Here is a 26,036-nt window from a genome sequence, read left to right on the forward strand (position 1 = left end):
TCTCTGCTACCTCACCTCCTTCGACACGCGTAGGGATGTCCGCCGCTGCTGGCAAAACACTTGCCGACTACAAGGCGCCGTACCCGAAGCCGACGTCGCGCCAGCGCCGCTATGTGATCCTCCTCGATCCCAAAGGCGACAACGCGGAGCTGAACGACTACAAGGTGGAGCTCATCCCTGGCCGCGTCAAACTGCTGGATGGCGCCAACCACTACTTCCTGGGCGGTAAGATTGAGGAGAAGACCATCGATGGCTGGGGATACCCCTACTACGTCGTGACGCTGGCAGAAATGGCGGGGACGGCAATGCTGCCCCTCGGCAACGCAGCGCACAAGAAGCTGCGCTTTGTGCCACTGCACACCAGCAGCCTCTACCGCTACAACAGCAAGCTGCCCATCGTGGTGTACGTGCCGAAGGACGGTGTGTTACGCTACCGCATCTGGACTGCCAAATTATCCGGTAGAGGTAAGGCTAAGAGCATCAAAGCGAAGGAGATGTGAACAGCCATGTGCTACGCGACCCGTAGTGCCTCTCGCAGAAGCTTCTCCGCCGGTCTGTGTTCTCTCTTCTTCCTCTCATGCCCAACCCATCTGTCTGTCTGTCTCTCTCGTGCTTTCGGTATTGGATAAGATGTATCGCGAAGACGGCTTCGTCTGCCTGGGTGTAGCCGACCCCTGCAGGTCGGAGTGTGTCTTGGCATTTTACGTCTGCGTTGAAACTGTATTGCATGCGCGCACAGGTGCAGGTGGGAGGTGTTTGTGTTCCCCTCATTCGCCGCCCTCCCCCCTCCCCCTCCCTTGCTTCCGTCTCTTCTCTCCCTCTACACGCATGCGTAGCTCTACCGCCTGATGTGCAGGATGCGGAAGGAACAGAGAGAGGCGTTACAAGGAAGCCGAGAGGGTGAGGTAGTGCCTCTCTGCACGCGCGTGTGGGCTCGCGTGATGGTGTGCGGTGGTGCAACCACCTTCACCCCACAGGGAGGAGCTGCAACAGTCATACACAGCGCGGCCTCAACAAGTTGTCGACTGACCTTGCGGGGTAGTGCAGTTGCACGAACACGATGACACACCAGTAAACCCATCGACAACATGTCTTTAGATGGGCATTTCTGCGTGAGAATGACCACGAGACGCACGCGAGCAGCGGGCACTCACCGGAAGTGCCACTCTTTATTTTTCTTTCAGCTCTGCTCCCCCCTCTCCACCCCTTCCTCTCTTACCTCGTTTGTGCGTTGTGGTTCGCTCTTCTCACCTCAGCACACCCTTTCATTCAGCCAGTCAATTACTCCCTCGTTCACACACACACACACACACACGCACGAGAGCCCTTGTGTGCCCTGTCGAATTTGCTCTCTCTTTCTCTCTCTCGCTCTCTTGCTCTCGCACTCGCCCTTTCCTCTTCTGTCTCTCAGCAATGCCCTCCCTCGAGGACTACCGCATACCATACCCAGCGGCCGGCCCCTGCCAGAAGCGCACGGTCATCTACCTGCCGCAACAGGACTCCGCTGTTGAGCAGCATCACCTGCGCGTGCAGCTCATTCCAGGCCGCCACGTGAGATGTGAGGATGGCTGTTTCTATCAGCTTACCGGTACCGTGTCGGAGGAGACGCTTCAGAGCTGGGGCTACCCGTACTACGTCGTCACGCTCGACGACATCTACCCTGCCCAGTGCTCCCCGAGCGACCCGGCGAACCCGAGGACCTTCGTGCCGCTCCGTGAGAGCCCGATGATCCCCTACAATAGCAAGCGCCCCATTGTCGTCTACGTTCCCGAGGATGCCGAGGTGCGCTACCGCGTCTGGTGCAGTGACGTCTTACAGGTGCAGGAAAGCCAACAGGAGCTCGAGGCCCCGGCCGTGTCCCAGTCATGCCCCGTCCCAGTCCGAGAGAGGCAAAACAACCCCGAAGGTCACGCGCATCCAGTGGTAGTACACTCGGTGGAGTCCCCGGAAGTCAGCGGCCACAAGGATGGTGATCAGCCTATGAAGAAGTCCTCAAAGTTGAAGCAGTCCTGCAGCAACTCGTCGAGGTCGCTTAAGCACAGCGCTAGCGGATCGTCTCCAAAGAACACACCGCTGTTCTCCAGAGAGAGTGTACCGCCGGAGCACTCTCTGTCCGCAGCTCAGCAGCGACGCCGCAGCAACGAAAACTCTGCCATCGATGAGACCGGTGGTGGCGCCTCGAGGAAGAAGCGCAGCGACAGTACGTCGAGCCGGAAGGACGACCAAGACAGCGGCTACGAGAAGAAGGTGAAAAACCTATGGAACCGCGCCCGAGGTAACTCGTCGCCGAAGAGGTCCGCCTCACCAAAGAAAAGCGGCCGCGACAGCAGGAGAAACTCGTGAGCGGGTGAGAAAACCAACGCGAGAGGTATGGGAGGGGGTGGGTGTGAGGAAATGCAGAACATGGAGAGGGGTGACTGCACGCGCCTATCCGGCAATCGCTTGTGGAGCGAGCAGGGGGTAGCGCAATGCTGAAAAATCGATCCCCAGGAGTGTCTATGCGCTGCGCTTATGAGGTCTGTCTCCTGTACGTGGCAGGTGAGATCTCCTCCCCCCTCCCCTCCCCCCCCGCACCGGTACTCGCCACCCGTCCCGCCCATTCTCACCCATGCGCGAAGCACGAGGAACTGCGCTGTGTTGCACACTATTGTGTGGGTGTGGGTGTGCTGGTCTTCTTTTCAATGCTCGTACTGTGTACCCAACGCCACATATGCTACCGCCTCTACCATCACTACCACCGGCCACTCACCCACTCGCCTGCCAGCCTTGCCGGGGCGCGCTTGTGCCCCCCCCCCCCGGGGGAGAGGGCGAGACCTCACAGGCGCAGGGACCTCTCCGGAGAGGAAGTGGCGACGGTCGTATTTTTTCCTTTGCGGTCCTCCTCTTGCGTGCACCGTCCGGCGACACTCTTCGCTCGTATAACGCGTCGTCCCACCCCCGAACAAGTCGATCAGCGCTTTACGCCGACAACTTCGCCGCACTTACCTCGGCTACCGTGCGGTTAAACGTTGAGGGAGTGATGGAAAGGCAAAGAGAGGTAGGAAATGAAAGGGAGGGAGAGTGGAAGACCAGGACAGGAGCAAGCAGCGCAGAAGGGCAAGTGACGCGAACACAGCGCCAGCGCGAACCGGCCTCCCCCCTCGCTCCTCCTATCTTCGCATCCCACTGTCACAGCCCCCACACTTGCGGAGGCAGCAGTGCCGCCGACCGGTGTCCGTCTGCCTCTCTGTTTGGTTGGTTTTTTTTTTCACTTTACTCCGGCAGATCGCCTCTCTTTGATTCATTCTTCTTTCTCTACTGGGCGCACTCTGGCGCTCCGGCACGCAGCCTCTGAAGCTTCCCAGCTTCATCGAGGTACGTAGATACGTGCGAACAAGCACTCACGCAGCGACACATGCGCATGCACACACTGGTGGGGGGAGGGGGGAGGGAGAGGGCGCATTCTCTTCCTATCCCTGCACCGTCATCTTCCAGAGGTATTCGGTTTAGCATCGTCTCTCTGCTTGCGAGACTTCCCGTAGAGCACTTTCCTGCCTTCTCTTCTGTTCTCTGTGCTTTGTTGGTTGTTTGGTTGTTCGGAGGTGCCTATGCGCACGCACCTCCTCCCTCCCTCCCTCCCTCCCTCCCTCCTCCCTCCTCCCCCACCCCCCTCGCTCATTCCTTCACCCCCCCGCCCCCGCCCCTTTTCTCTCTGTTTGCCTTTCACATTGTAAAGCACAGCGTGTACTCCCTGCCCCAGCCCCATGGCGCCACCCCCCTGCTGTCTTCGTCTCACGTCCCCAACGTGAGCTCCTCCCCACCCCCTTCTTCCTCAAGTACCCCACCCTCCTCACATCGTCCAACTTTCCTTCTTCGCCTTCGCGTGGATGCGTGTGGTCTGCCTGGGTCTAGGCACGGACGAGCGCGTCTGAGGGCCTTAGTGGGGCATCTTGTATGGGTGTGATGCGCCCGCGTGTTGTCTGCGCGCTCTCCTCTGCTTAGGTAGCGCTTAAGCGCTGGTGCAGGTGTGCGTTCGGCACTCAGAGCGACTTCCTCCCTCCCTTCCCATCCCTTCTCTCTCTCTCTCTGGCTCGCTATGCCGCGCATGACTAAAAGGAGGCCTCTGTGCGAGTTGTATGCGTGTGCGAGCGTGTGCACCACTGCCTCCCTCTCCACGCCAGAGATCAGCAAAGACAATGCATCCTGCTTACTCGATGGGAAGCGGCGTAACCCTCGATACACGCGTGCCTGCACGACACCCTCCGCAATGACGGAATTACTCACAGGGCCAAAGACAAGAGAGAGAGAAGGGATGGGAAGGGGGGCGGTGAGCATGCAAGGCGTGTGCTCGGCTCCCCTCCTCCGCTGTTGGACCGTCACCGACTCATCTCGCTCTGCCTTCTTCCCCCATCTTGTTCCATGACAGCAAAGCACTCGTGTGAGTGTCGTTGGGGTAAAGCGAGAGAGCGGACACGTAGACCGGTGCGCCAGGCCTCCCTCCCTTCCTACCTCTCCCCCTCTCCCTTTCAACGCACCCACTACAGCAATTAACAACAGTGCGTGTGCTCTCATTCCTCCTCCGCTGCCTGCTACGTCTGCCGTTCGTGTGGGTGTGTGGGTGTCTCTACACGGCACAAGGTGCATGGATACGCCTCTCGTCTCATCTCTCTCGTCTCACGCATGCGCGTGGAGGGTGCGTGGGGTTGCTCAGGGGTGCCGTCAGACACACTTTTCTGCAAAGACGGCACACGAATACACCCACCTAACACTGGAATGACCAGAAAAGCCTGACACACACTGAGAGTCTCGAGCAGGTCAGCGACTGCATGAACGTCTCTATTCACTCACTCTTCCTCCCTCCCCCCTCCCGCCCTGGCCAACCACTCCCCTTCCCACCACTATTCAGCTCTGCCCTACACACCGGCATAGACGAGCATATACATACACGTCTCCGATTCCCTCTCAGCTCTGCTCTTTCACACCTCTCTCTCCTCTCCGCCGCTGCCACCTGCGCTTAGAGCGCCTCATTCGGTGCCCACGCAACAGGACAGCTGGTGTGTGCGTGGGTGTCCGTAGGTACGTGCATCGCATGCGAGTCTCCCTGAGACGAGGCGCATCCCTCTCCCAAATCGCATTGACTTCCTCTAGGCTGCACACACACACACTCTCTCTCGCCTTCACTTCTTGTGACTGCGCGCGACCTTCGACCTCAACCACTCACCCTCCTGCATCTTTCCCGCTCCCCTTTTCCTCTCTCAGACTACTGGGCTTCTTGTTTATCCTCCTCTCTGCTCTTTTTCGTCTCTTGTGCTGCTGTTGTTTTCCTCCTCTGCTGCTTGCTTGGCTAATTCCTCTGGGTTGCTGTGTGCGTGTGCGCGTCTGAGCATCCCCCTTCGCACTTCCTCATCTTCCCCTCATCAGCCCCACCTCCTCTCTCATCTTGTCTTGCTCGTCTGCCGGCGAGCGCCACGTAGTCTCTTTTCTTCCTCAGCAGAGAATCGTCTTCGATGCTTTCATGGACCTCATCCAACGAGTCCTCCTCGTCTTGTCACCTCCCGGTCGATACCTGTTGTTCATCTTTCCTCGCGTCCTCCGTCCGACATGAGCGAGGCGATGCTGTCGGTACCGAATCTTACAGTCTCGAGGGTGCACTCTCGCCGACACGGACATACGTGGGCGGAGCTCTTGCAGACGAGATGGCGGAGACCGAGAGTCTCGCAGCGACTGCGACTCACAAAAATGCTGCCAGGGTACGAGGCAGTAGTGTCGGGCATGGACAAGGAGGCGGCGGTGCCGTGGTGGAGGCCACTCCAGGCGGCCGCTCCCCTTCTCACTCCTCGTCCATGCCGGCGGCAAAAGAGGCGCCACGGACTGATATCGCTCACAGCCGCGGCGACAGTCCGTGCGTACTGGTAGAGGTGTGGCCTGCACACCCGCAGACTCATCCTGGCTCGCTGACCTCTGCGTTGGCGAAGGGGCACCGCAGGGGCAGTGGGTCCCGAGACGATGGCCACGACGGCGCAGAGGTGCTGCAGCGACAGCAGCTGAGCATGCTCCCTATCACGGACATGCAGTCCTCTTCCGACACCATGGGTGCCGCAGGGGTACCGCATTACCAACACGCACACCGCACCGCCGCACTGCCGTCACGCAGCCCCCCTTCTGCTCAGTTGTCCCCCACATGCAACTCACCTCCGCTGGTCTTGACGGCAGCTACAGAGCTGCAACAGCAGCAGCAGCACGTCTACCAACCAGTACCACCGTCAGCGCTGGAGGTCGCGCTTCCCCGCATCCTCGCCCTCAGAACTCCTTCGTTGCAGAGAGTCGTGAAGGACCAGCGACTGACATCGTCCTCCTCGACTCTGTGTACGCCAGCAGTCGCATGCCCAGTTTCTCCTTCCACATCCATTTCGCAGTCTGCAGCACAGCACACGCGCTCGCCCTCGCCGTCTTTGCGCAGCCCAACTCCACTGGACCTCACGGCGCCGCCGAAATATCGCCCAGCTTGCCGCAGCGACACGGTGGAGGTCGTGGAGGAGATTGGAGAAGTCGAGGACCCGGAAGAGGACGGCGATGTGGAACGGCGAGGCAACGGTGCTGCTGCCCCGCGGAAGTCCAGTCAGTCGACGCGGCAAAGGCCACGAAAGCTCAGCTTCAGTGGGCGACCAGCAACGGTAACAGAGACTCACTTCGCCACCGCCTCCCCGACAGAAGCCGGCGCACTTGACAAGGCCTGTGTAGCGCCATCTTCTTCCACCTCTTCCCCCGCTGGACTTTACTCCGATGCCAACGCATCTGGAGCACCAGCTAAGGCACAGGCAACACTTGTCGCCGCGGGCGAGTCGAAGCCAGCGCGGATTAGTGCACCGGAGGCCAATCATACGCTGAAGCTCGCAACAGGGGTGGCAGCGCAACAGCAGCTGCCGCCACTCTCGCCGCCACGCTCTCTCTCGCATCCCCTCTTCCCCTCTTCGCCATCTCTGATGGACCTTGGGTGCCCTGCGCGACTGCCTGAACGGCAGCGACTGTCATCACACATGCCCGTGGACGCGAATGGCCACGCGCACTCAGCTTCAGTGCCTCTGCCTGACCCACCTGCCACGTCTACGAAGGCTGCACCCCGCGTAGGGACAGCCACGACAGCAGCGCCTCTCTCTGTTAGACACAGAGAGCATTCACTACAGCACCTACAACCACAGCCGTCGTCACCCCTGCGCCGGCGCCTCCACAGCGTAGGCTGCTGTGGCGGTGGCAGTGTCGATGACGCACCTCCATGTGTGCCGCAAGTGATCCCGACGCATGACAGCGTATTCTTTCCTATGGGAACAGACGTGATCGCACCCGTGCTGCTGCACTACCTCAGCATCGCCGGATGGTCCACGACAGCGGGTGGGCGCGACTACTTTAATCACCGTCGCTTGCGTGGAGGCGAGGTGGCAGGCCACACGGTGCGCTGGCTGCACACAGCAAAGCCACGCGACCGATTTGTTTTTCTCGTCACGCCTGTGGTGAATCGCGAAGAGGCCGTGCTCGAGAGCGATACAGCCGCAGCAGCAGAGCAGCGCCGGCGGCGCGGACCGAGCAGCATCACTGGGGCATCTCCGTCGGTCGGTGAAAGCGAAGGCGGTGTCGCTACTGAACCCACACTCGACATGCCAAGCAGCGGTGGCAGCAGAAAAGAGCGCATGGCATCGCACGGCAGCACCTGCACGGCAACCACGAAAATATCTCGCTGGGGGTGGAATAAGCCCACTAACCTGCTGCAGATGCTCCACGCACGCGTCTTTGGAGAAGCACCGTGGTTTACCTACAACACCAAGTCGGCATGTGCGTTCAGTCGCATTACCCAGGTGAACGTCGATGACTCCCTCTCCGTCTCTGATGCAGCCACACCGAGCGGGGACATCCTCAGCGACCTGAGCAAGGACGACGACGACGACGACGACGATGGCATCATCGAGGGCAACACCAGTGGCAGCAAGTTCTGCAGTGAGGGCGCTTTCCGGCGTTCACCACACATCCGGGGCTCAACCCGATGTCTACGTCAATCCCTTCAATATGCGCGGATAGCAACGGTGGGCAACGGTGGTCTGCGTGAGGGAACCCCGCCGCACAGCATGTCGCCGACGCTCTCGGCGCGGCAGCTCTCGCAAAGCCCTTCTGCAACCGTAATGGGCACCGTCTCTTCCTTCACGAGTTTGTCGCCGCAATCCTTACCGATTGCGTTCTCATCGCCCGGTAGCGAGCACGCAACGGCGCAGAATGCCTTACATCCCATCGCCTCAGCTCGCAACTCCAGTACCTTCGCCACCCCGAGCACCGGACTTTCACCGGTCCTCCCGCTCGCCTTCGACACGCAGCGCAGTCCCACCCCAGCTGAACTGCAACGCATCAGCAGTGTGTCCAGGGCTGACAGCGGCATCTACAACAGCTACGTGTGGTCACACAGCACAGGCACAGCGTCGGCGGCAAGCATGATGACCTCGCCGGTCACGCCGGGACAGCCGCTGTTGTCGCCCATTCCTGCAGCGTCGGCTGCGCCCTCGTCCGGGGCGGCGAGCACCACGCCGGCCACTGTCGGCGTCGAGGTCGTGGTAGTCGCCCACGCCGATGTGACGGCGATGGACTACGCATCTCGGCTCACCTCGCATCGACTTTCCATTGAAGCCAAAGCGGCGCACACGTATTTCTTCCCCTTGCTCAGCGACGCCTTGGCGTACTACCAATGCGAAGATGCGATGGAGCTCATGGAGGAGCAGTGGGCTACCGGGGTGGCGAGTCAGATCCCGCGTCCACACCCGGCAGCCCCGCGCTACCAGCGGCAGGAACAGCAGTGGGAGCGGCGACGGCACGACAGCCGCCAGTCGGCGCCCAGGGGCGGAAGTGCGGGTCACTGCACGAGCGTCCACACAGTGCCGTTCCCATCGCTTGGAGAGACGCTCGTGCACGAGGATTCCGACGAGCCAAACTTGCTCTCGTCTACCTCTCGGGGGTCGCCACTGACTAGAGCAGATTCGCACGTTTGTCGCGTCGATGGCTGCCGCGGAGTGCAAAGGCCTCGGCGCAGCAGTGCCGCTCCAGACAGCACAAAGGATACCCTGTGGGGTGGCGAGGGCAGCGAGGTAGCGCGCGACAGCACCGCCACCGGTGTGGGTCTCTCCGGACCTCCGCTCGGGCTGCATCGACACCGTCCGTGGCAACCACACAGCACGCCCACCCTCCCATACCAAGCAGCGTTGCCGCCGCCACAGTCATTGAGTCTGTCAGATGCACTGCGCAACGTCAAGAGCATGAGAAGCATCAACGACAAGGACTCGTCCATGCCATCAACCTCTACCGCCACCTCGCCGACGGCGGCACCTAAGAACTTCCACTGCCGACCTTTCCAGCACCCGCTTCTCAGTGACCCGTGCAGCCCACCAGAGAACAGCTTTGCAGAACACATGAGGAGCATCGCCTCGCAGGGCCATGAGGAGCGAAGCATCAGCCGCAGTGGTGCGCGCAACAGTGGCCAACTGAGTCTCAGCAGCCACGCCGCCAGGTCTCCGCTGTTTCTTCCCTGCAGCCCTGCAGCTGCCCGCGCCACCGCCGTTTCAGCATCTGCGGCCCCTCGCCCTGGTCTCAACTCGCAGCCGCAGCTATGCTGCCGGTCGCCAGTGCGGCCGCGCCTGACGTCCTCGCACGGCGAGGTAGTCGTCAGTGTGTACACAGCTGACCCCGTCTTCAACACCATTCTGCGCGAGCTGCTGGTACCGGAGCCGGGCACGCACCCATACACAGTGAGCGTGGCGGAGCAGAAGAGGCTCCTCTCCATGGTCGAGGTCGGCATGCCAGCATGGTCTATCTTCTACAGCTCTACCGGTCTGCCATACCGTCGTCTGTTCCGCCTGCTCTACTCGTGCTTCACCAACCTCTGGCCGCTGCTCTCACTAGCCGTCGGGCTGTATGACTTGTACAAGCACCTACCGCAGCTGAAGCGGTTCATGGAGCATACACTGGATCCCATCACTCGGTGGATGGAGGAGCGCTTTACCATTCGCATCTCCGTCCTCATCACGTACCTGATCTCCGTCCTTGTCACCATCTTCAGCAGCCTCAGCTCCTTTGTCTCCCAGTTTTACCTCGCGCAGCTCTTCTCTCTGCCTGTCGTGCAGCTCTTGCTGGCGCTGCTGAAGCTCCCCTTTGTGATCGCCTTCGACACGCTGTGGACTCTGGCAACGACTGTCCTCAGCACCGTCAGCTTTGTGCTGCAGGTGGTGCGTACGGTGGTGATGGCGCCGCTCGTGCTGGTCACGAACATCGCTTCGCTGCGTGAGGCGTTGGGGGCTGCTGTTCCGGTAGCCATTGAGGGGACGTCCATGTCGGTGAAGCGGTGGCGTGCGTGGGTGGAATTTTGGGAAACGGTCGCGTCGCCCATGAAAAACGCAGCGCGGGCGTGGTGGGACTCCATGATGCATGTCAGCACCTCGGCGGCGCGGCGCGAGACGTCGATCCGGCGGTGGACCTCCCCCAAGCTGGAGCAACTGGCAATGGCAGTCGGGGAGATGCAAGACTGCTTCGCCATCAACGCACAGTTGTGGTGGCCTTATGTTGTACTGCCGGGCATTGAGCTCAAGGTGGTGCTGAGCGTGGCGCTTGTGTATCTGTATTGGTTGTTCCTGGTCATCTCTCCTGAGCTCTGGGATGAGGTCATCTACGCCTCTGGCGTGCGACACCACCCGTCCCTCAGAAGAGGGCAATCCGCATCGCCACCGTCGATGATAGCTACAACGGCGTCGGCACCGTCCTTGGCCTTCCCAGCTACACCACCAGCCGACAGCCACGTGGACGCGCAGTACAAGGGTGGCAACATCGACGTGTGCGACGATGGAAGAGGCATGTCGGCGTCGACTAGGCTTGTGAGTGTGAAGTGGAGCTTGTACGCCTTCTTCCACGACCTGCCTCAAGATGCGGAGAGCTACTCTTCTCCCTCCCCGTCCTCCGCCAGCATGCAGCCGCCGTCAACCGTCTCCATAGCGAAGTCCCCGAGCCCCGCTGGTGCCGGCAGCACCCCTCCCCCCTTCGCAATGCACCTGAAGCCGCAGCAGACTTTTTCAGCCCTCGTGGTGGAACTGTTGTTACCCAACATGGTACTGGAGCTCCTGCATCGTGCCCGCAGCGCGCTTGTGCTCGGCTGGTCCGGCGCTGCAGTGGTGGCATCACGCATGGCGGCGAGGCATGCGAAGAGCTCGCTGAGCGACGCCCCCCTTAAAAGGAGCAACGCCAGCGCAGGCATCAACGCATCTTGCCAGTGCTCGTGGGTGGAGGCGCTTTCTGCGGTGTGCTTCGGGAACCACACAGCTGCGGAGGCGGCAACCGCCACCAACGTGTCTGGGCACGGCGGCCCCATGAGGCGGTACGTGAATCCACTCGTCGTGGACGCGTGGTGGGACGGCGATGAGCCATTTGCCTCTCCTGAAGAGCTGCTGCATGTCTGGCAAGCAGCCGTGACCGCCAAGTGGGGTGACGCCGTCGGACGTGAGACACGGCGTGCAGCAGCGGCGATGGTGGCGCCGCAGGACGACGCGACTGCAGCGGGCAACGTGCACGTCGAGGGGATGCGACTTTGACGCTTGCCGGAGAGGAGACAAGAGCAGGGGAGGTGTGTACTTTACTCGTCAAGCAGGAGGCAACGGTGCCGCTCGTACAGCTTCCTACAAGAAGACTACAACAACGGGAGTCATCGCCGAGGAACATGCGATATCAACCATGCCTCTCTAGCATGGCTGCCAGTGAGACTATGTTGTGGCCGTTGAAACGGGGGGGGGGGGGGGGCGGAGGTGGCGTCGTGTAGAGGACTTGCGACATTGTGCATCATGGTGATAGTGCCTCGCTGTGGTGGAGAATCACTGACGCACGGTGCGGTGTGCCGCAGCTTTTCTCTTTCTGCCTCTGAATGTAGTCCGAGTGTGTATGTGCGTGTGTCCCTCAGTCGGCCGCATCTCAGCATCATGGGAGCCCTTGCCGTTTCCTCTCTTCCTTCCCTCACCCGCCCTCGCTCACCGTCTTGGGTAGAATCTGGGACTTTGCCGCCCTCCCCCACCTGTGTGTACGGTGAGTGCTTTGCCCACCTCTCTGCAGGCGCATTAGTGTGGGTGTAAGTTTCTGCAATCCACAGACTATCCTCGACACAGATGTGTTGTGCTCACCCAACATCACAAGCACATCGGCTGCCTGAACCTCTGAATCCCTCTTTCTCTCTGTATCTCACCGCATGCATACGTTCTCTCTTGGTGCCAACTCCTCCTCCCTTCGCTTTGTCTCTCATGAAACGTCTGCACCCGTGGCCGTACACACGTGCGCACCAACGAACGGAGCGCCAGTGAGTAGTGAAGCTCCCCGCCGCTTTGGCCTCTCACCACTTCGCTCGCTTTTTTTCCGCTTCTCTTCTCTTGCCCCCCCCCCCAGCCCCAAAGCCCGTCACGCACGCCTTCGTTCTCACCACCACCACCACCACCGCCGCCCTCAGCGAGATCTTCGTAGCACCAATTGCCTCTCCACAGCTCTGTAGATCTCGGCCCCCACCCACCCGCCCACCCACTCACTCACCCCCTCCCTCCCATCCTCTGCACACGGTGCTGACTCCCTCCACTCCCCTTAGTCCCTCTTTTCCCAAGTCTGCACAGGTGCCCCCTCACCACGCGAGAGCGTGTGCGTGGCTGTCCGCGTCTTTGTGCCTGTCGTGCACGCAGTGCGTTTGTCTTCCTGGCGAGCGCCATCCCCCAATTCCCCTCCACTTTTTCAGCTGCACGCGCCCTGCGTGTCACACCTCACGGACACCTCTTCCGCCTCCGTCCTCCTTGTTTGCTGTGATGACCTTGAACGCCAATGCGGCGGAGCAGATCTCCAAGACGCGCCAGTCCGTGCTCGATGTAGGGCAACGCAACCAGCTGGAGGTGGTGCAAGCCGAGGTGCGCCGCAACAACGAGCAGCTCACCATGCTCCGACGCGAAAACAAGGAGCTGCGCTTGGTGCTGCAGCAGACCATCCGCGGCCAGCGCAACATCAGTGTGGAGGACCACTACGCCAAGGAGGAGGACCTTCTGCACAATAAAATGTGCGTGCTGAAGCGCAGCATCAACGCCGTGAAGGGCAAGAATGCCGAGTTACTCAAGGAGATCGAGCGAACCACCGAGGAGAATCACTTCATCCAGCAGGAGGGTAACGGCGTTCTGGAGGAGAACTCCACCATCGCGCATAAAATTCGCGCCCTCGAGAACCGTCTTGACAAGTGCCTTGTGAAGCACAATGAGGTGCAAACCATTCGGCGCACGTACGAGACGCTGCTGGAGCGGCTGCAGCTGGAGCAGGCCGGCTTCAACACACAGGTCTCGTCCACAGAGCAGGCGCTGCAGTGCGCCAACAAAGAGCTGGGCGAGTTGGTGGCGGTCTGGAAAAGTGCAGCCAAGGCGCGAGACGCGGCAAAGGCCGAAGTGTCAGACCTGAAGGCGCAGCTCGCCGCAGAAAGGCAGAGGCAGCGCAAGGACCTCGACGAGCGCCGCGCCTTCATCGAGTCGAAGCGGCAGCAGCTGGCGAAGAAACACGAGGCAATACTACTAAAGCTTACCCAGCAGGAGGAGCGACATGCGCGCATCCTGCAGAGCGCGGACGGCGTCACCGGCAGCTCCGCCCGGCGCCGCGGACACCACAGCCGCGCCGCGTCAGCCGCATCGCTCAGCCCGGATGAGGTGGAGCAGCTGCAGGCGCAGAAGACGGCGTACCTCCGCCTGCGTGATGTGACAATGGGCACGAACGTCTCGGATGTCCTCGCAAAGCTGCGCGAGCGGTCGGCTCATCATGTGCAGCTGCAGGCCACAGCGGCAGAACTCGAGGTCAGCATGCAGCAGCTCGACAATGAAAAGTCGGCACTGCAGTCGGAGTGGGAGGAGGTGAACCACCGCGCCGGCCACGCGCTTGTGTCCGCGCGTGTGATGCGGGCGGCTCGCGACATACGTGGCGGTGCAGATAATGAGAACGTCGAGACATGCGGGGCCGATGGCAAGGACGGCGAGGGCAACAGCAGCAGAAACGCCGCGGCGGAGGCCGGCGGTGCCGAGGCGGTCGACTACGGCCTTCTCGCGGACAGGTGTCACGAGCGTCATCTCGTTCTGGAAGAGTTCCGCCAGCACCTGCACCAGCGGCAGGACGAGCTCGAGGAGGCGGAAGAGAAGCACAACGGGCTCGCCCAGCTTCTCCGCGAGGTGGATCTTGGTGTGCAGTACCTGGCCGAAAAGCTGTCCATCTCCGCCGCACTGCCTGTTGCGGCGAACGCAGCAACGGACGTCTCTGCCGCACCGCAGCAGCATCAGAATCAGCGACTCGCCACTCAGACCAGTCTGACGAACGATCTACTGCGCAACTGTGGTGCCAAGCTGCATCTGATGCTGGAGGAACTATCTCCCGAAGAACTGGACGCCGTCGTGCGGTCGATGAGCACGGCCAAGTTCCTCATTCCTGGGACTAATGTGCGAGTCCCCGAGGTGCTGGAAGCACAGCGCGTTCAGCGGCAGCAACAGACCTCCTCAGCATCCCCCGCGCGCATGTCGCCTTCGCACGTTGGTGGAGCTTCCCTGTCACAGGCCTCTATGGGTGCACAGGGTGATGGCCCCTCGCCGACGACGCGGCATCACGGCAGCGTTGATAGCGATACACAGGCAGCTGGCGTGGCGGCCTCTGGTGCATCCGCCGCAGCTGTGGCTGCAGTGTCCTTGGTGGATGACTACCCTGAAAACGAAATCCACGACCGGCAGGAGCTGAAGATGATGTCGATGGCGATTGTGGAGCGGGAACAGCAGAAGGCGCGCAAACGTCAGATGCAGCAGCGACGCACCAAGGAGGAGGTGGCGTAAGCGAGCGAGGAGAGGCGTCGTGCGTGTGACAGCGAGAAAGGGGGCATCCGCTCTGCATCTCTACGCGCCATCCTTTCCATCGTCACTTCCCCTCAGCTTTGTGTAGAAGTGCCTCCGACAGGATCACCAATACACGCAGCGACGCCCACACAACCACCTTCACTGTCCCGTTGTCGCTGCTACGCCTCTAGTAGTGCGTCATTGCCTGCACATCCAGCAGCTCCCTGAAGGCACTACTCCTGATCCCCCCTCCTCCCTCTTCCTGCCAGCCTCTCCAAGCCCCCCTCTCCCCTCTCTCAGCAAATCATCTTTAGCTTCGTGAGGGACGTGATGTCGAGCCGAAAGGAAAAGTAACGGAGAAAGGGGAGGAAAGCGCCGCGCGGACAGCCTTAACGCTGCACACACGCACGCACACACACACGTACATGGATATACATGTGCATGTGTGTGTGCGTGGGCTCCCCCTATGTGTTGTACCGAGTGGGTCTATCTGAGCGAGACGCCCCCACTTTCTCTCTCTGTCAATGTGGTTCGCTCCCGTCCCTTCTCGCGTTTGGTGTCGTGTTGTCGCTTGGCTCCGTTCACTTGCTTTCCTTTCCTCACTTATGTATGTACGCGGGTGTGGTCCTTTCCGCCGCCACATCCTCTTTGGGTGGAGGTGACGCCACTCGCACATTCGCGCGCGCGCTCTCCTCGTGTCAGAGCCCCCCGTCCTCCTCCCCCCCCCCCGCTGCCTCCGGTGTTAGCGACTGTGTGCGTAGCTCTCATACCCACCCCACACCCCTTCATCTCCTCTGTGCAGTAGCCCCTTTCCCTCCACCCACCACCATTACCCTTTCGTTTTCCATTACCAATGATGTCCCCTCCCCCCCTCACGCCTGTGCTCAGCCGCTCACAACAACCAACGTCATGACGGCCTCCTCGAGCGCCTGCGTTTGGTGAGCCACAGGCATTCCAACGACGATGCGCCTTTTCTTGCGCTCTCCACGTGGGCCGAAGAATGATGGATCGCTTTGTCTTGACGGGGCGCCCAGGCCGCTGCTAGTCGACGCACCGACACGCATACGCGACAATACCCCCCCCCCCATTGATGGTGCTTGGGGTGCCGCGTCATGTCCTTCGTCATCTTTCCCTCTCTCTCTCTGCTGACGGAAGTGTCGAGGGTTTCTCTTGGTGTCTCTGGAGTCTTCCGATAGTGGCGTCGGTGCTCATGGGCAAACACAGACAACAGGGCTCTGTGTGGCTCTACCCCTCCCCCTCACACGCCTTCTCTCCCTACGCCATCTCCACAGCCTCTTTGGGAGGTGCACACACGTGCGTACCGAACACACTCGTCTACTCTCACTCACGCACACTCCTCTATAGGAGCCGGGGTGCTTCTTACCAGCGTGCGGTCATCCTTTCCCCAGATTCCTTGCTCTGCCTTCCTTCCCCACCCCCCACCCCCTCCTGCTGATGAGTCCCTCACACCCTTCCTCTTCTCTCCTCTTCGCGTTTCCGCTCTCGACCTAAGACGACGCAGCGCCGTGTAGTGCGGCCTACAACAACATCACCACCGTTGCCACAACTGGCCTGTTTGGTGGGCCGGTTGCCTTCGGTGTGTGTTCTCTCTGGCATTGGTTTCGCTAGTGCTGGCACCTCAGCAGCTTCATCGCTGCCTGGGCAGCGCACGCGCGTGCGTGCGTCCGCGAAAATGACGGGTACGGAGGCTGCGGCCTCTGACACATCGACACCCACGTCGTCGTCACCACCCACGGCTGCTACGCACAACGATAATGCCGTTCCCGCGCAACACCAATGGCAACAGCAGCAGCAGCAGCAGCGCCACCTCCTCCGCTGCCTCGCGTTGGCAGACCTCCTTGACGTATCCCCGACAGTGAGTCAACAGCTGGTGACCGCCGCGACAGCGCCGTCTAGCTGGCTGGACCACACACTCAACACTCCGCGCGCCAGCTTCCAGGGCTCCACTGAGAGCGACTCCACGATGCAGGCGTATCACCTGGAGCGCCTCCTCGTGGCTGCCGTGCTGAAGCGGCTTTTCGATAGCGACTGCGGCTCTGCCACGAGTGTTAAGAACGTTAGTAGCGCAGCAGCAGTGCAGCCGGCAGCCCCTTCGGTCTTGACGCTGACACAGCAGCCCGCGCGAAAGCGACCGTTCTCATCCCTGACAGCGCACCCGTGGACGCCAGCACCGTCTGAGTCGGGAAGTTCCTGTACCTCTCCGCAACGAGCAGATGGTGGGCTGCAGCTGCTGCTGCCGGCGGTGTTGTACTCTCCACAGGGAGTGGCCCGCGTGGACGCCTTGCATGCGTCTTTCCTTCCGCTTCTACTTGTCGCGCTACTGCAGCACGTGAGTGGGGAGTGCAGCGACGGTGGCGATAGTCACGTCACAGGCCTCTCGACGTCGAAGCGAGGGGACGACGCCAGCTCCGTCAAGACTAATACATCCGCGGCAGTATTATCGCTGGGGCAGCAGCGATGCTGTCGTGCCGCACTTCAGCGGTTGTTGTCACTGTACGTACCTCTATTCCTGCAGCGACGGCGTGCTACCTGTGCTGCGGTGAGCGCCATTGTGGAATCACTACAGGAGTGCTCGTGTGGTCGTCGTGTTGACGCCGAGGGCACGGCCGAGGTGGAAGAAGGCCAAACGCGCATTCAACGGCCAGTCCATCACCATCTGTGCTGCAGTGAGGTCAAGCAGTGGCTGCGCGCGACTCGTCTCTTGTCGGTTACGCTTGTGGCGTCTCTCTCCCACGTGAGTCGACGGACCGGTACTGCAACAGCAGCAGCACTGTCGCCGCCGTCAGATGCCGCTCTGGTGGATGAGGACGACTTGATGGAGGCGCGGTGGACGCTGGAGATAGCCGGGGTGTGGATGAGTGCGGCAGGTATACCCCTCCAAGGCGGCACGCCAGTGGCGGATGGGCGGCGTTCGTCAGACCTCTTGTGGCGGAAAGAACTGTGGAGGGGAGCTGGTATGAGCGCTTCGAGTGACCCCAAGCACCTGGAGCCCGATGGTGGCATCCACGCAAGTACTGCGGCTTCACCGCATCGAGAAGACCGCGCGCCGTTCACCATCGCCACCGCGGAGGTGATCGCGCTTGCGGAAATCATGTGCACCATAGGCGAGGAGACATGCAGCGACATCTGTCCCCACGACACTCTGTCACCACAGCAGCACGAGGGCAGCCGCGTTGGTGAGCAGAGTCAATCGGTACCATCGTGCTTCACCTGTGGTAGTAGTCGTACAGTGGAAGTGCTACGCGATGTGACCAGTTTCTTCCTCGATCGGCGTCACAACAACAGCTCTCGCGATCCTCTCCGCACCCTTCCGGCTTCCGCAGTGTCGACAACGGAGCTTCACCATCGCTACGTCCTCCTCCTTGGTGAGCGTCTGGAGGAGGAACAGTGCCAGCAGCATCGCTTGCTCGCCGCAGCCGAGCGCGCCGTTCACCGAGTTCTGCGACAGCAGCACCGACAGCACCCCGGGGTCCTCTGGCAACCGCCTGGGATGCTCGTGGCTCTGTGCAGCGTGACCTCCTATCAACTGCGCACTCAGCTGCACCGACGCGAGCAGCGCATGGCTGAGCTCTGCACCGCGACGACAGCGACGGCGACTGCGACCATGTTGGCGGTACCGCACACAAATGCGGTCTCGTTTCCTCCCTCTGGCAATGTGGCCGCTGACGACAAGAGCCCTATCAGCAACAGTGAAGCTGACGAAAACTCTCAAAACTATCGACAGCCACCTAGTGATGCTCCCCCTGCCGCTACTGCAGCGAAGCCCGCGCAGCTAGGAGAGACGCTTTGGTCTGAGGATGACGAGGATAGCGATGATGCTGCAGCCCAGCATGAGAAGGGCCAAGGACGGTGGTGCGCTCATTCCATGAAAGCAGAGACTGCGCTATTCGCGCATGGTGTGCCGCCTCCCTCTCTAGCTAGCCCCGCAACCAGAGCAGCAGCAGCAGCCGATACAGGGATCCCCACGCTGTCACCCCCACCGCCGAGGTCCCCAGTGTCCTCCGCTCCGTCCCTTGGGCGTGCACCTGCACTTCTTCGCTACACCCCGCGCACAAACAGCTTGCGCCACGTGTCCCACGTTCATAATGCGCCGCCCATCATGCATGCAAGTGAGGGTATGCCAGCGGCGGCTGACGAGGGCACCGAAGATGCTGAACAATTCATGGGCGGCAACAGCGACTACTACGCGCCTGCTCAGTCAATGGAGCGCCTTTGGGAGCTACCGTCGCGTGTACCGCAGGATTGGACACCAGCGCTGGCCACCCTGATGGCCTGCTGCTTGCTGTGCCTCAGACCATCCTCGGCAGCGACGGCGGCGTCACGACTCGCGGTGCTGCTTGGTAAACCGCTGCTAAGTAGTCACTCGGCAGAAGCAGAGTTTTCGCACAACACTGCTGCTACTGCCATCAGCGGCTTAGCCTCTCCACCGTTGGCAAGGCGAGTTACCACCCGGTCACTGAGCCTTCTTGACTTCGGTTTCAGCAGGCGCCACGAGGCGCCAGCGGCAATGGCAAGCGGTGTAAGTGTGGGCAGCAGCGGGCGCAGTAGAAGTACCGCCAACAGTATCGCTGGCGTATCTATGGCAGTGGACAGCACCAACGGAGGCGGTGAATCAACCGGTGCAGTGGGGGCACTGGCGCAGTGGCACCTGAGAGGACTGATCCAGCAGTTGCGCCTCCCAGCAAACGGGCGAGTGCTGCCGAGTGTGCAGGCTGGCACAGAGGGCCGTCAAGGCAGCCGCGCTACAGCACCAAGAACGCACTCTACTACTGCGTCATCTTTGCTGACTCCTTTCAGCAGCACCGCCAATCGCGCCACCGCGTTGTCCAGCTCGGCGAGCGCCGCAGCAGGAGGCGCTTCGTGGTTCACTCTATACGGCCAGACCACCCGTGCGCTGGATGCAGCGAAGTGCGTGAATCACGGCGACATGAATGGTGTCGCATGGCCATCCTTGCCGTCGGCGGGCGGTGTCCTGCGCCGACTCGACCCCGTGTCCCTCCTCGCTAGTTGCTTCGCCCTGATGCATCTACTACAGACGCAGCCGCACTTCTTCCAGCAGGCGAAGTTGGGCGGACGCACAATGCAGGAGTTGCGTCTCGGCGTGCTGGAGGCTCGCTGGGGCGGCGAGCAGGGGTGCGCAACACAGATGCTGCAGCGCCACGACTCGGCGGCGTGCACTGTAACGGTGTCTGTCAGCAAGGTGTCAGGAGCCCTTGCGGTTGGCACAGCTGGTGGGCACGCTGCTCCGCGCGCTGGTGCCGCTGATGCACTGCACTTTACCCGTGGCCACTCACTGTGGGACTGCGCCATCGCAGCAGCACCGGTCGGGCCGCTGGGAATGGATGCGAGCGATGACGACGGGAACGGTGGTGACGCTGCTGCGGCGGTACCGGCTGCGGCAGTCGATACCTACAGCGGTGTGGAGGACTGCTGCGATAAAGCAGCGGCGGCCATGTGCAACCTCACCGAGGCACTTCTGGTTGCCGTTTCCTACGTTGGGTGCCGAGCCATTGCAGCGGCGTTGCTGCAGTTCGCAGCACCAACCGTCGACAGCGCAAAGACGGTGGACGCGAGTGTCCTCTCGTGTCGGGGCGGTGGAATCGCCGCTCCCGCCGCTACCTCTCCTTCCTCCCGAGACCTTTGGTGCGACGCTCTGCAAGCGATCACAGGGCTGTTACTGGAGGCGCATCGTGCACACAGAGGCGGCGCCGCCGCCAGTCGTGTTCAATCCATGGAGGCGGCAGCAGAAAGAGGTAGTGGTCACCACAACAGCATTCGTACCCGCACTGACGGCATCCTGTCACCTCTCAGTCACTCGGCAGACCGAGTAGGCACGCTGGGACCAACGGCAACCGCGACAGCCGGGGCATTCATGCCAGCCTCCAGCGCATGCACAAGTGCATCAGCGCCACCGCAACTGAGTGAACCTCTGCGAGCATTCAGTGTTGGCGCTGCTCCGACGACGACCTCGTCTCGTGCAGCTCGTCTCGCTAGTGATACTGGACGCGGCTCCTACTCTGCCACCTCCCCTCCCATCACGGCCTCCACAGTACCCCCGTGGCCATCACCGCTGTCCATAGAAGCACAATTTGGGCTCGGTGCCTTCTTCATTGCCCTCGTACGAGCGCTGTTGCAGCTCCACGCGTCGTCGTCAACGGCCACGGAGGCGACCCTCAACAGGGCTCCGGACGGTCAGAAGCAGCCGCATTGGCCACAGCCGCTCCTCTGCGTTGTCCAGTGCCTCTACGCAGTCGCTAGCATCATTGATGACCTGCTGCACGACTACACCCACGCGCCGCCTGCTGTGCTGTGTGACGTGCTCGTGATTATGTTGACAGGACAGCCGCTGCCGCACTCGGCAGGGATGGGGAAGGAGGCGGGTGTAGCAGAGCCGCCGCCGCTGCACGTAAGCGCCACGCGTACAGCATGGGAGGCACTGCACTTGACGCCCTTCTGGGACGATGTCTTGCTAGGTTCCGTAGAATATGCAAGTCGCGCGTGGGCGTGCCCTGAGGAGTGCAACACCTCCCTCTCACCAACTCAGCTTACCCGCCCGCCGTGGCAGAGCCTCCTCGGATACATCCCATGTTCTCGAGACCCCCTTTCCACATCATGGTTGCCAGCAGCTTTTCGTGGGTCACCACGCTCTAGCACCAGTTGGACACTGCTTGCCCTGCTGGCAAAAGAGGACGATCTCTTCTTGGAGAGCATAACGACAACAGCAGCTGTGAAACCGGCGCACGCAGCTGCGGCAGTGACAGACGGCGACGACGTGCATGAAATGCCGACGACGGATGCAAACGCGGCGGACGAAATTCGCCAGCTGAGTATTTCCCTTGTGTCCTCCACACGGTATGCAGGGTGGATGAAAGCGCTGTGCGAAGCATGGCAAGCGTGACTGAGAAAAGTGCAGGTGATCGCCTCTACTCTCATTCCCTTCTCACCCTACCCCAGCACTGACTCACCCACTCAGCCCTTCGCATAGCTTCCTCGGCGGAGCTCCGCACCTACGCCCAGGCATATGGGGTCTCACCTTGGACGAGAACATAGACCGAACGCATTGGGGACTCTGACGCCTCAGGGACTAGACCGCCAAAACGGAAAGCGCAACAGCAGAGCGAGGCGAAAAGCTACGGAGAAGGGAGAAAGCAAGCCTGGCGGAGAACTGCGTGCGTGAGGAGGGTTTTGCGCTTCTTCCTCGTTCAATCCTCAGCCGGCCTATTACATGGGCGCCTGCACTTCACGAGGAACGACTTGACGCCTTTGGTCTTCGGGTGTTTTGCTGGTTTGTGCGTGAAAGGCGAGAAAAAATGCAAAACGGAGCTGCTCGCCCCCTCCCCCTGACACGCTTCGCTGACTCACCCTCGCCTGTGTTAATGCCGCCGCCTCTTGCATCTACCCACCCACCCCCCTCCAGTCATCTCTGCATCTCCCCTCTTCTTTCGCTCTCTCTCTCTCTCTGCCTGTCTCCAACTTGACCATCTCCATCCCCCCCCCCCTCCCTTCCTCCCTCATCCTCCGCGCGCACACACGCCATGCACGCACAGGTGCACCACCCCCACCCACCCTGTGTCAACCAGGGCAGCTTTTTCTCTCTCGTAGCTCTATTGGAGGGCTGACCTCACGCAGGTGAGGAGAGGCGCCCAGCCGGCGCAGTTGGCGGCAAACGTTGTTTTTCCCGCTTTTCGTGCGTGTGCGCCCACGTCTGGGTGGAGGGGAGAGGTCGGAGAGCAGTTTGGACGCTGTCGACCCAAGGGCCACATGTCCTTCGCGTCGTCCCACACCTCTCCCTCCACGACCGCCTCGCCTGAGGTGCTCCTCACTGCCTATAAGGCTGAAGCTCAGCAATTGCGCGATGACCCGCATAAGGTCACTCCCAGCGACATGGAGGGCTGTCACAGCAGCACCAGGGGAGACACTGGTGCTGCTGCGAGAGGCGTGTTCGGTGAAGCTTTGGAAGGCAAGTACCTTCTCTTGATCAGAAAAAACAAGGACCTCACAGTGCAGCTTGGCACCGTGCAGCAACAGCTAGCCGCCGCACAGAAGGCGCTGCAGGCGGAGCAGGAGAAGACGCAGCGACTGGTCTCCGCCGTCACAGTCTCCTCGCTTGGCACTCGAGGAGTAAAGTCCAGCTCAAAGTTGCCGGCAGGAGCGACTGGCCTGGACGACGGCGGTAGCAGCAATAGTGGCAACAAGACCAACGGTGGAAGTGGTGGGGGGATAGCGGCAGCATCGTCCACTGCTATCGCGCGCGTGTACGATCAGCTGCACCAGAAGGAGCTCGCCATGGCTGAGGTGCAGCGGGAGAACGCCACTCTGCGCTCCCTCATTCAACGCGAAGTCGGACTACGTGATGACACAAGGGAAGTGGACGACCTCTTGCGCCGTGCGGCTGCCGCCTCGAGCAGCGGTGGGTCAACGCCAGCAGGTGTCGGTTGTAAGTCGTCCTCCGGCACGGACGCGGGTGGCTGGCGTGGTCGTGCGGAGGAGATTGTCCTCCTGAAATGTAAGCTCAAGGATGTACAACGGGAGTTGAAGATGGTCGTGGCGCAGAGCGGCAGTGGTCGCGGCGAGGATGGCGTGAATACACTGATGGACCCGCTCGCGCTGCCTGCCTCCGTCCGCGCTTTCCTAGGCGTGGATGCTGACCCCGCGACTGAGGCTCGATCGATCGCAACCACCACCACCTCACAGGTGCGTCGGCCACGCCGCGACGTCGACAGCTACGCGCGCGATAGGCTAAGCGCCATGCAGCACCAGCGGGCGGCGCAGCAGCGCGAGCTCAGCGCTAACCTTGAGCAGCAACAGCACGAACTTAACGAAGAGCGAATGAAATCGTCCGCCCTGCAGGCGCGGGTGAAGACAATGAAGTCGGAGCTTCATACGCTGCGCAGCTATGTGGACACAATTCTAGAGAAGAGCAGCACCGATGATGAGCTCGTTGCGGCGTACAAGACAGAGTTGCAGCGCGCCAACGAGGAAATACGCCACTGGCGACGGGCAGCTGAGGAGACTCTGAAAGGGGCAAGCCGCGGCTGCAACAGTGATGGCGAGACAAGTACCGCCTTTACCGTCAAAGGTATGCGCAGTGGACTCAACAACGCAGCAGCAGCAGCGGCGCGGGCGGCATCCTATCGACAGGCCACCGAAGATAAAACGATTGTCAGTGCCGGTTGTGGGGAGGAGGGAAAGGCGTGCGCTGCGCCACTTCCATTGTGGTCGTCTCAGTCGCCGAAGTCCTTCTCGCGGTCTTTGTACGAGTGGGTGTGCCAGGCATGTGACGAGGTACCGCAGGAAGTGGAGCCGAAGAGCACCCAGCCGGCAGTGGAGGCCTCCGCGAAGCAGCTGGCAGCGGTGCTGCGGCACGCCTACCAACATGTTGTGCTGGTCGAGCGGAGCACTGTAGCAGCCGCCGACATGGCGCTGGCTGTGCCAACGAGCACTAGTGGTGAGAGCATCTTACACAGGGAGAACACGGCGTTGAAGAGGCGCGTTTGTGCGCTGTCGGACCTGATGGAGAAGGAGTTGCAGGCGCAGCGTGTTTTGTGGACTATCGCCAACGCAGACGCAACACCGTCGACAACGTCGTAAGAAGGGGCGCCACGAATGAGGTGATGCACAGGTCTCCTCCTCCCTCTCGCTCTGACAGCAGTCGTCTGTGCGCTGCTCTCTGCCCTTTTCAATATCACATGTTGCCGGCTGCCACAACGGTCATGGCGTGATGTTGGTGTTAGTGATGTGCTTTATGGATCTGTGGCTTGTGCTCCTGTGTGTCCTCGGCTCACGGCTCTCTGTTTCAGACTGTTCCTCCTTGCCTGCCCCTCTCCCTGCTGGTGCGGTGGAGCCCCCAGCACCGTCATACCAGCAGCATCGACTTCACGCCAAGTGGGTCGCTCGCCATGACGGTGAAGAGGACAGGCAGAAGAAACACAAAACAAGCGGGAGACGAAGGAAGGTGCGTGCTGCTTCTTTACTTTCACGTTGCGGCATGAATGTCCATGGCGCCGCAACAACGACATAGCGCACACCTCAGTCGGCCTCCTTCTCTGACGGTGATCACTTCTCCTCTATAGCTTTCTCGCTCACTCGCCAAGCTACTCTTCAACGCTTCCTCACCCCTCTTCCGTTCTCCTTCTCCCTCCCTCCCTCGCCCTTCGCTCTTCGCTCTGCCTGCCCGTTCTTCATCCCTGCGCGCCACACCCGCTCTCACCGGCACCCTCTCTACCGCCCTTATGCCCATTAACCCCTCCACCGACCGTTTCCATCGGACCCGCAAGTGATGATTACACGACCGCCACCAGTCACCTCCCTGTTGCTTCCCGAGGCAGCTGCTGCTGCTGCTGCTGCTGCTGCTGCTGCCACGGCCTTTACTAGCCCACAGTTCGTGATACACCACAACCCACATACTCATCGGTCAAGTGAAAAAGTAGCCGCTCGCAGCGCGAAAAGCGGCCCTCTGACCACTACGCTGTCGACTGCCGATACGTCTTCTTCCCCTTCCGTCTTCGCTTCAAGGTTAACTGAAGCACATTTTTCTGCGTCTTGGTCGCGTGTTAGCGAAAGTGCAGTATACCTCTCTCTCTCTCTCTCTGCCTCTCTTTCCCTCCCGCCTGTGGGAGCCCTAGCGCATCTCCGTGTGAGTGTATGTGTGCATGTGTGAGGGTGTGTGTATGTGTACATCTCTTGCCTTTCTCTATTCCTTAGCCTCTTCTTATTCTCACTGATAATACTCATCTTCACCTACACTACTTCAACATATCACCCTCCGCCTTCTCCCCCCCCCCTCTCTCTCTCTCTCTCTCTCTCTGCAATTTTGATCAGCATTCTCTATCGTCGCGTGCACCTCTGTGCATTTTCTCTGCGCCCCTGTGTGCTCTCATCCTTCTTCTCTCTCCTTGTCAGTACGCGTCCTCTTTCTTCCTCGTTTGTTTTCATTGTTCATCCTCCCATTCCCCTCCTCCTCGCGCGCGTTTGTGTGAGTGCCCATTTCAGACCTCCGCCCCTCCTCCCCCCTCCTCTTATCTTCTGCTTTGAGTGTGTAGAGCTGCCTGGCAGCGCATGCATCAACTCTTCGATTTCTCCCCGACTTCTTCCCCTCTCCCTCTCTCTCTCTCTGTCTGTCTGTCTGTCTGTCTCTCTCCTGCTTAT

The 26,036-nt window shown here is 60.9% G+C and overlaps 6 protein-coding genes across 6 annotated transcripts; all 6 read left to right on the plus strand.

Moving 5' to 3' along the window:
* Positions 1-35: 35 nt before the first annotated feature.
* LBRM_15_0540 (putative ecotin) lies at positions 36-500 on the plus strand (the record flags this gene model as incomplete). Its single annotated transcript, XM_001563452.1, has 1 exon — positions 36-500. One exon carries the CDS (start codon positions 36-38, stop codon positions 498-500), a length of 465 nt encoding a protein of 154 aa, XP_001563502.1.
* Positions 501-1,413: 913 nt separating this feature from the next.
* LBRM_15_0550 (putative ecotin) lies at positions 1,414-2,343 on the plus strand (the record flags this gene model as incomplete). The annotated part of the gene is made up of 1 exon (XM_001563453.1): positions 1,414-2,343. The coding sequence occupies one exon, from the start codon at positions 1,414-1,416 to the stop codon at positions 2,341-2,343; it is 930 nt and encodes a 309-aa protein (XP_001563503.1).
* A 3,143-nt stretch (positions 2,344-5,486) lies between these two features.
* On the plus strand, positions 5,487-11,588 carry LBRM_15_0560 (conserved hypothetical protein; the record flags this gene model as incomplete). The annotated part of the gene is made up of 1 exon (XM_001563454.2): positions 5,487-11,588. One exon carries the CDS (start codon positions 5,487-5,489, stop codon positions 11,586-11,588), a length of 6,102 nt encoding a protein of 2,033 aa, XP_001563504.2.
* A 1,242-nt stretch (positions 11,589-12,830) lies between these two features.
* LBRM_15_0570 (conserved hypothetical protein) lies at positions 12,831-14,867 on the plus strand (the record flags this gene model as incomplete). The annotated part of the gene is made up of 1 exon (XM_001563455.1): positions 12,831-14,867. The coding sequence occupies one exon, from the start codon at positions 12,831-12,833 to the stop codon at positions 14,865-14,867; it is 2,037 nt and encodes a 678-aa protein (XP_001563505.1).
* Positions 14,868-16,560: 1,693 nt separating this feature from the next.
* LBRM_15_0580 (hypothetical protein, unknown function) lies at positions 16,561-21,786 on the plus strand (the record flags this gene model as incomplete). Its single annotated transcript, XM_001563456.2, has 1 exon — positions 16,561-21,786. One exon carries the CDS (start codon positions 16,561-16,563, stop codon positions 21,784-21,786), a length of 5,226 nt encoding a protein of 1,741 aa, XP_001563506.2.
* Positions 21,787-22,649: 863 nt separating this feature from the next.
* On the plus strand, positions 22,650-24,479 carry LBRM_15_0590 (conserved hypothetical protein; the record flags this gene model as incomplete). Its single annotated transcript, XM_001563457.1, has 1 exon — positions 22,650-24,479. One exon carries the CDS (start codon positions 22,650-22,652, stop codon positions 24,477-24,479), a length of 1,830 nt encoding a protein of 609 aa, XP_001563507.1.
* Positions 24,480-26,036: the final 1,557 nt, after the last annotated feature.

This window comes from Leishmania braziliensis, chromosome 15 (assembly GCF_000002845.2).
Source record: "Leishmania braziliensis MHOM/BR/75/M2904 complete genome, chromosome 15".
Taxonomy (NCBI): Eukaryota; Euglenozoa; class Kinetoplastea; order Trypanosomatida; family Trypanosomatidae; genus Leishmania; species Leishmania braziliensis.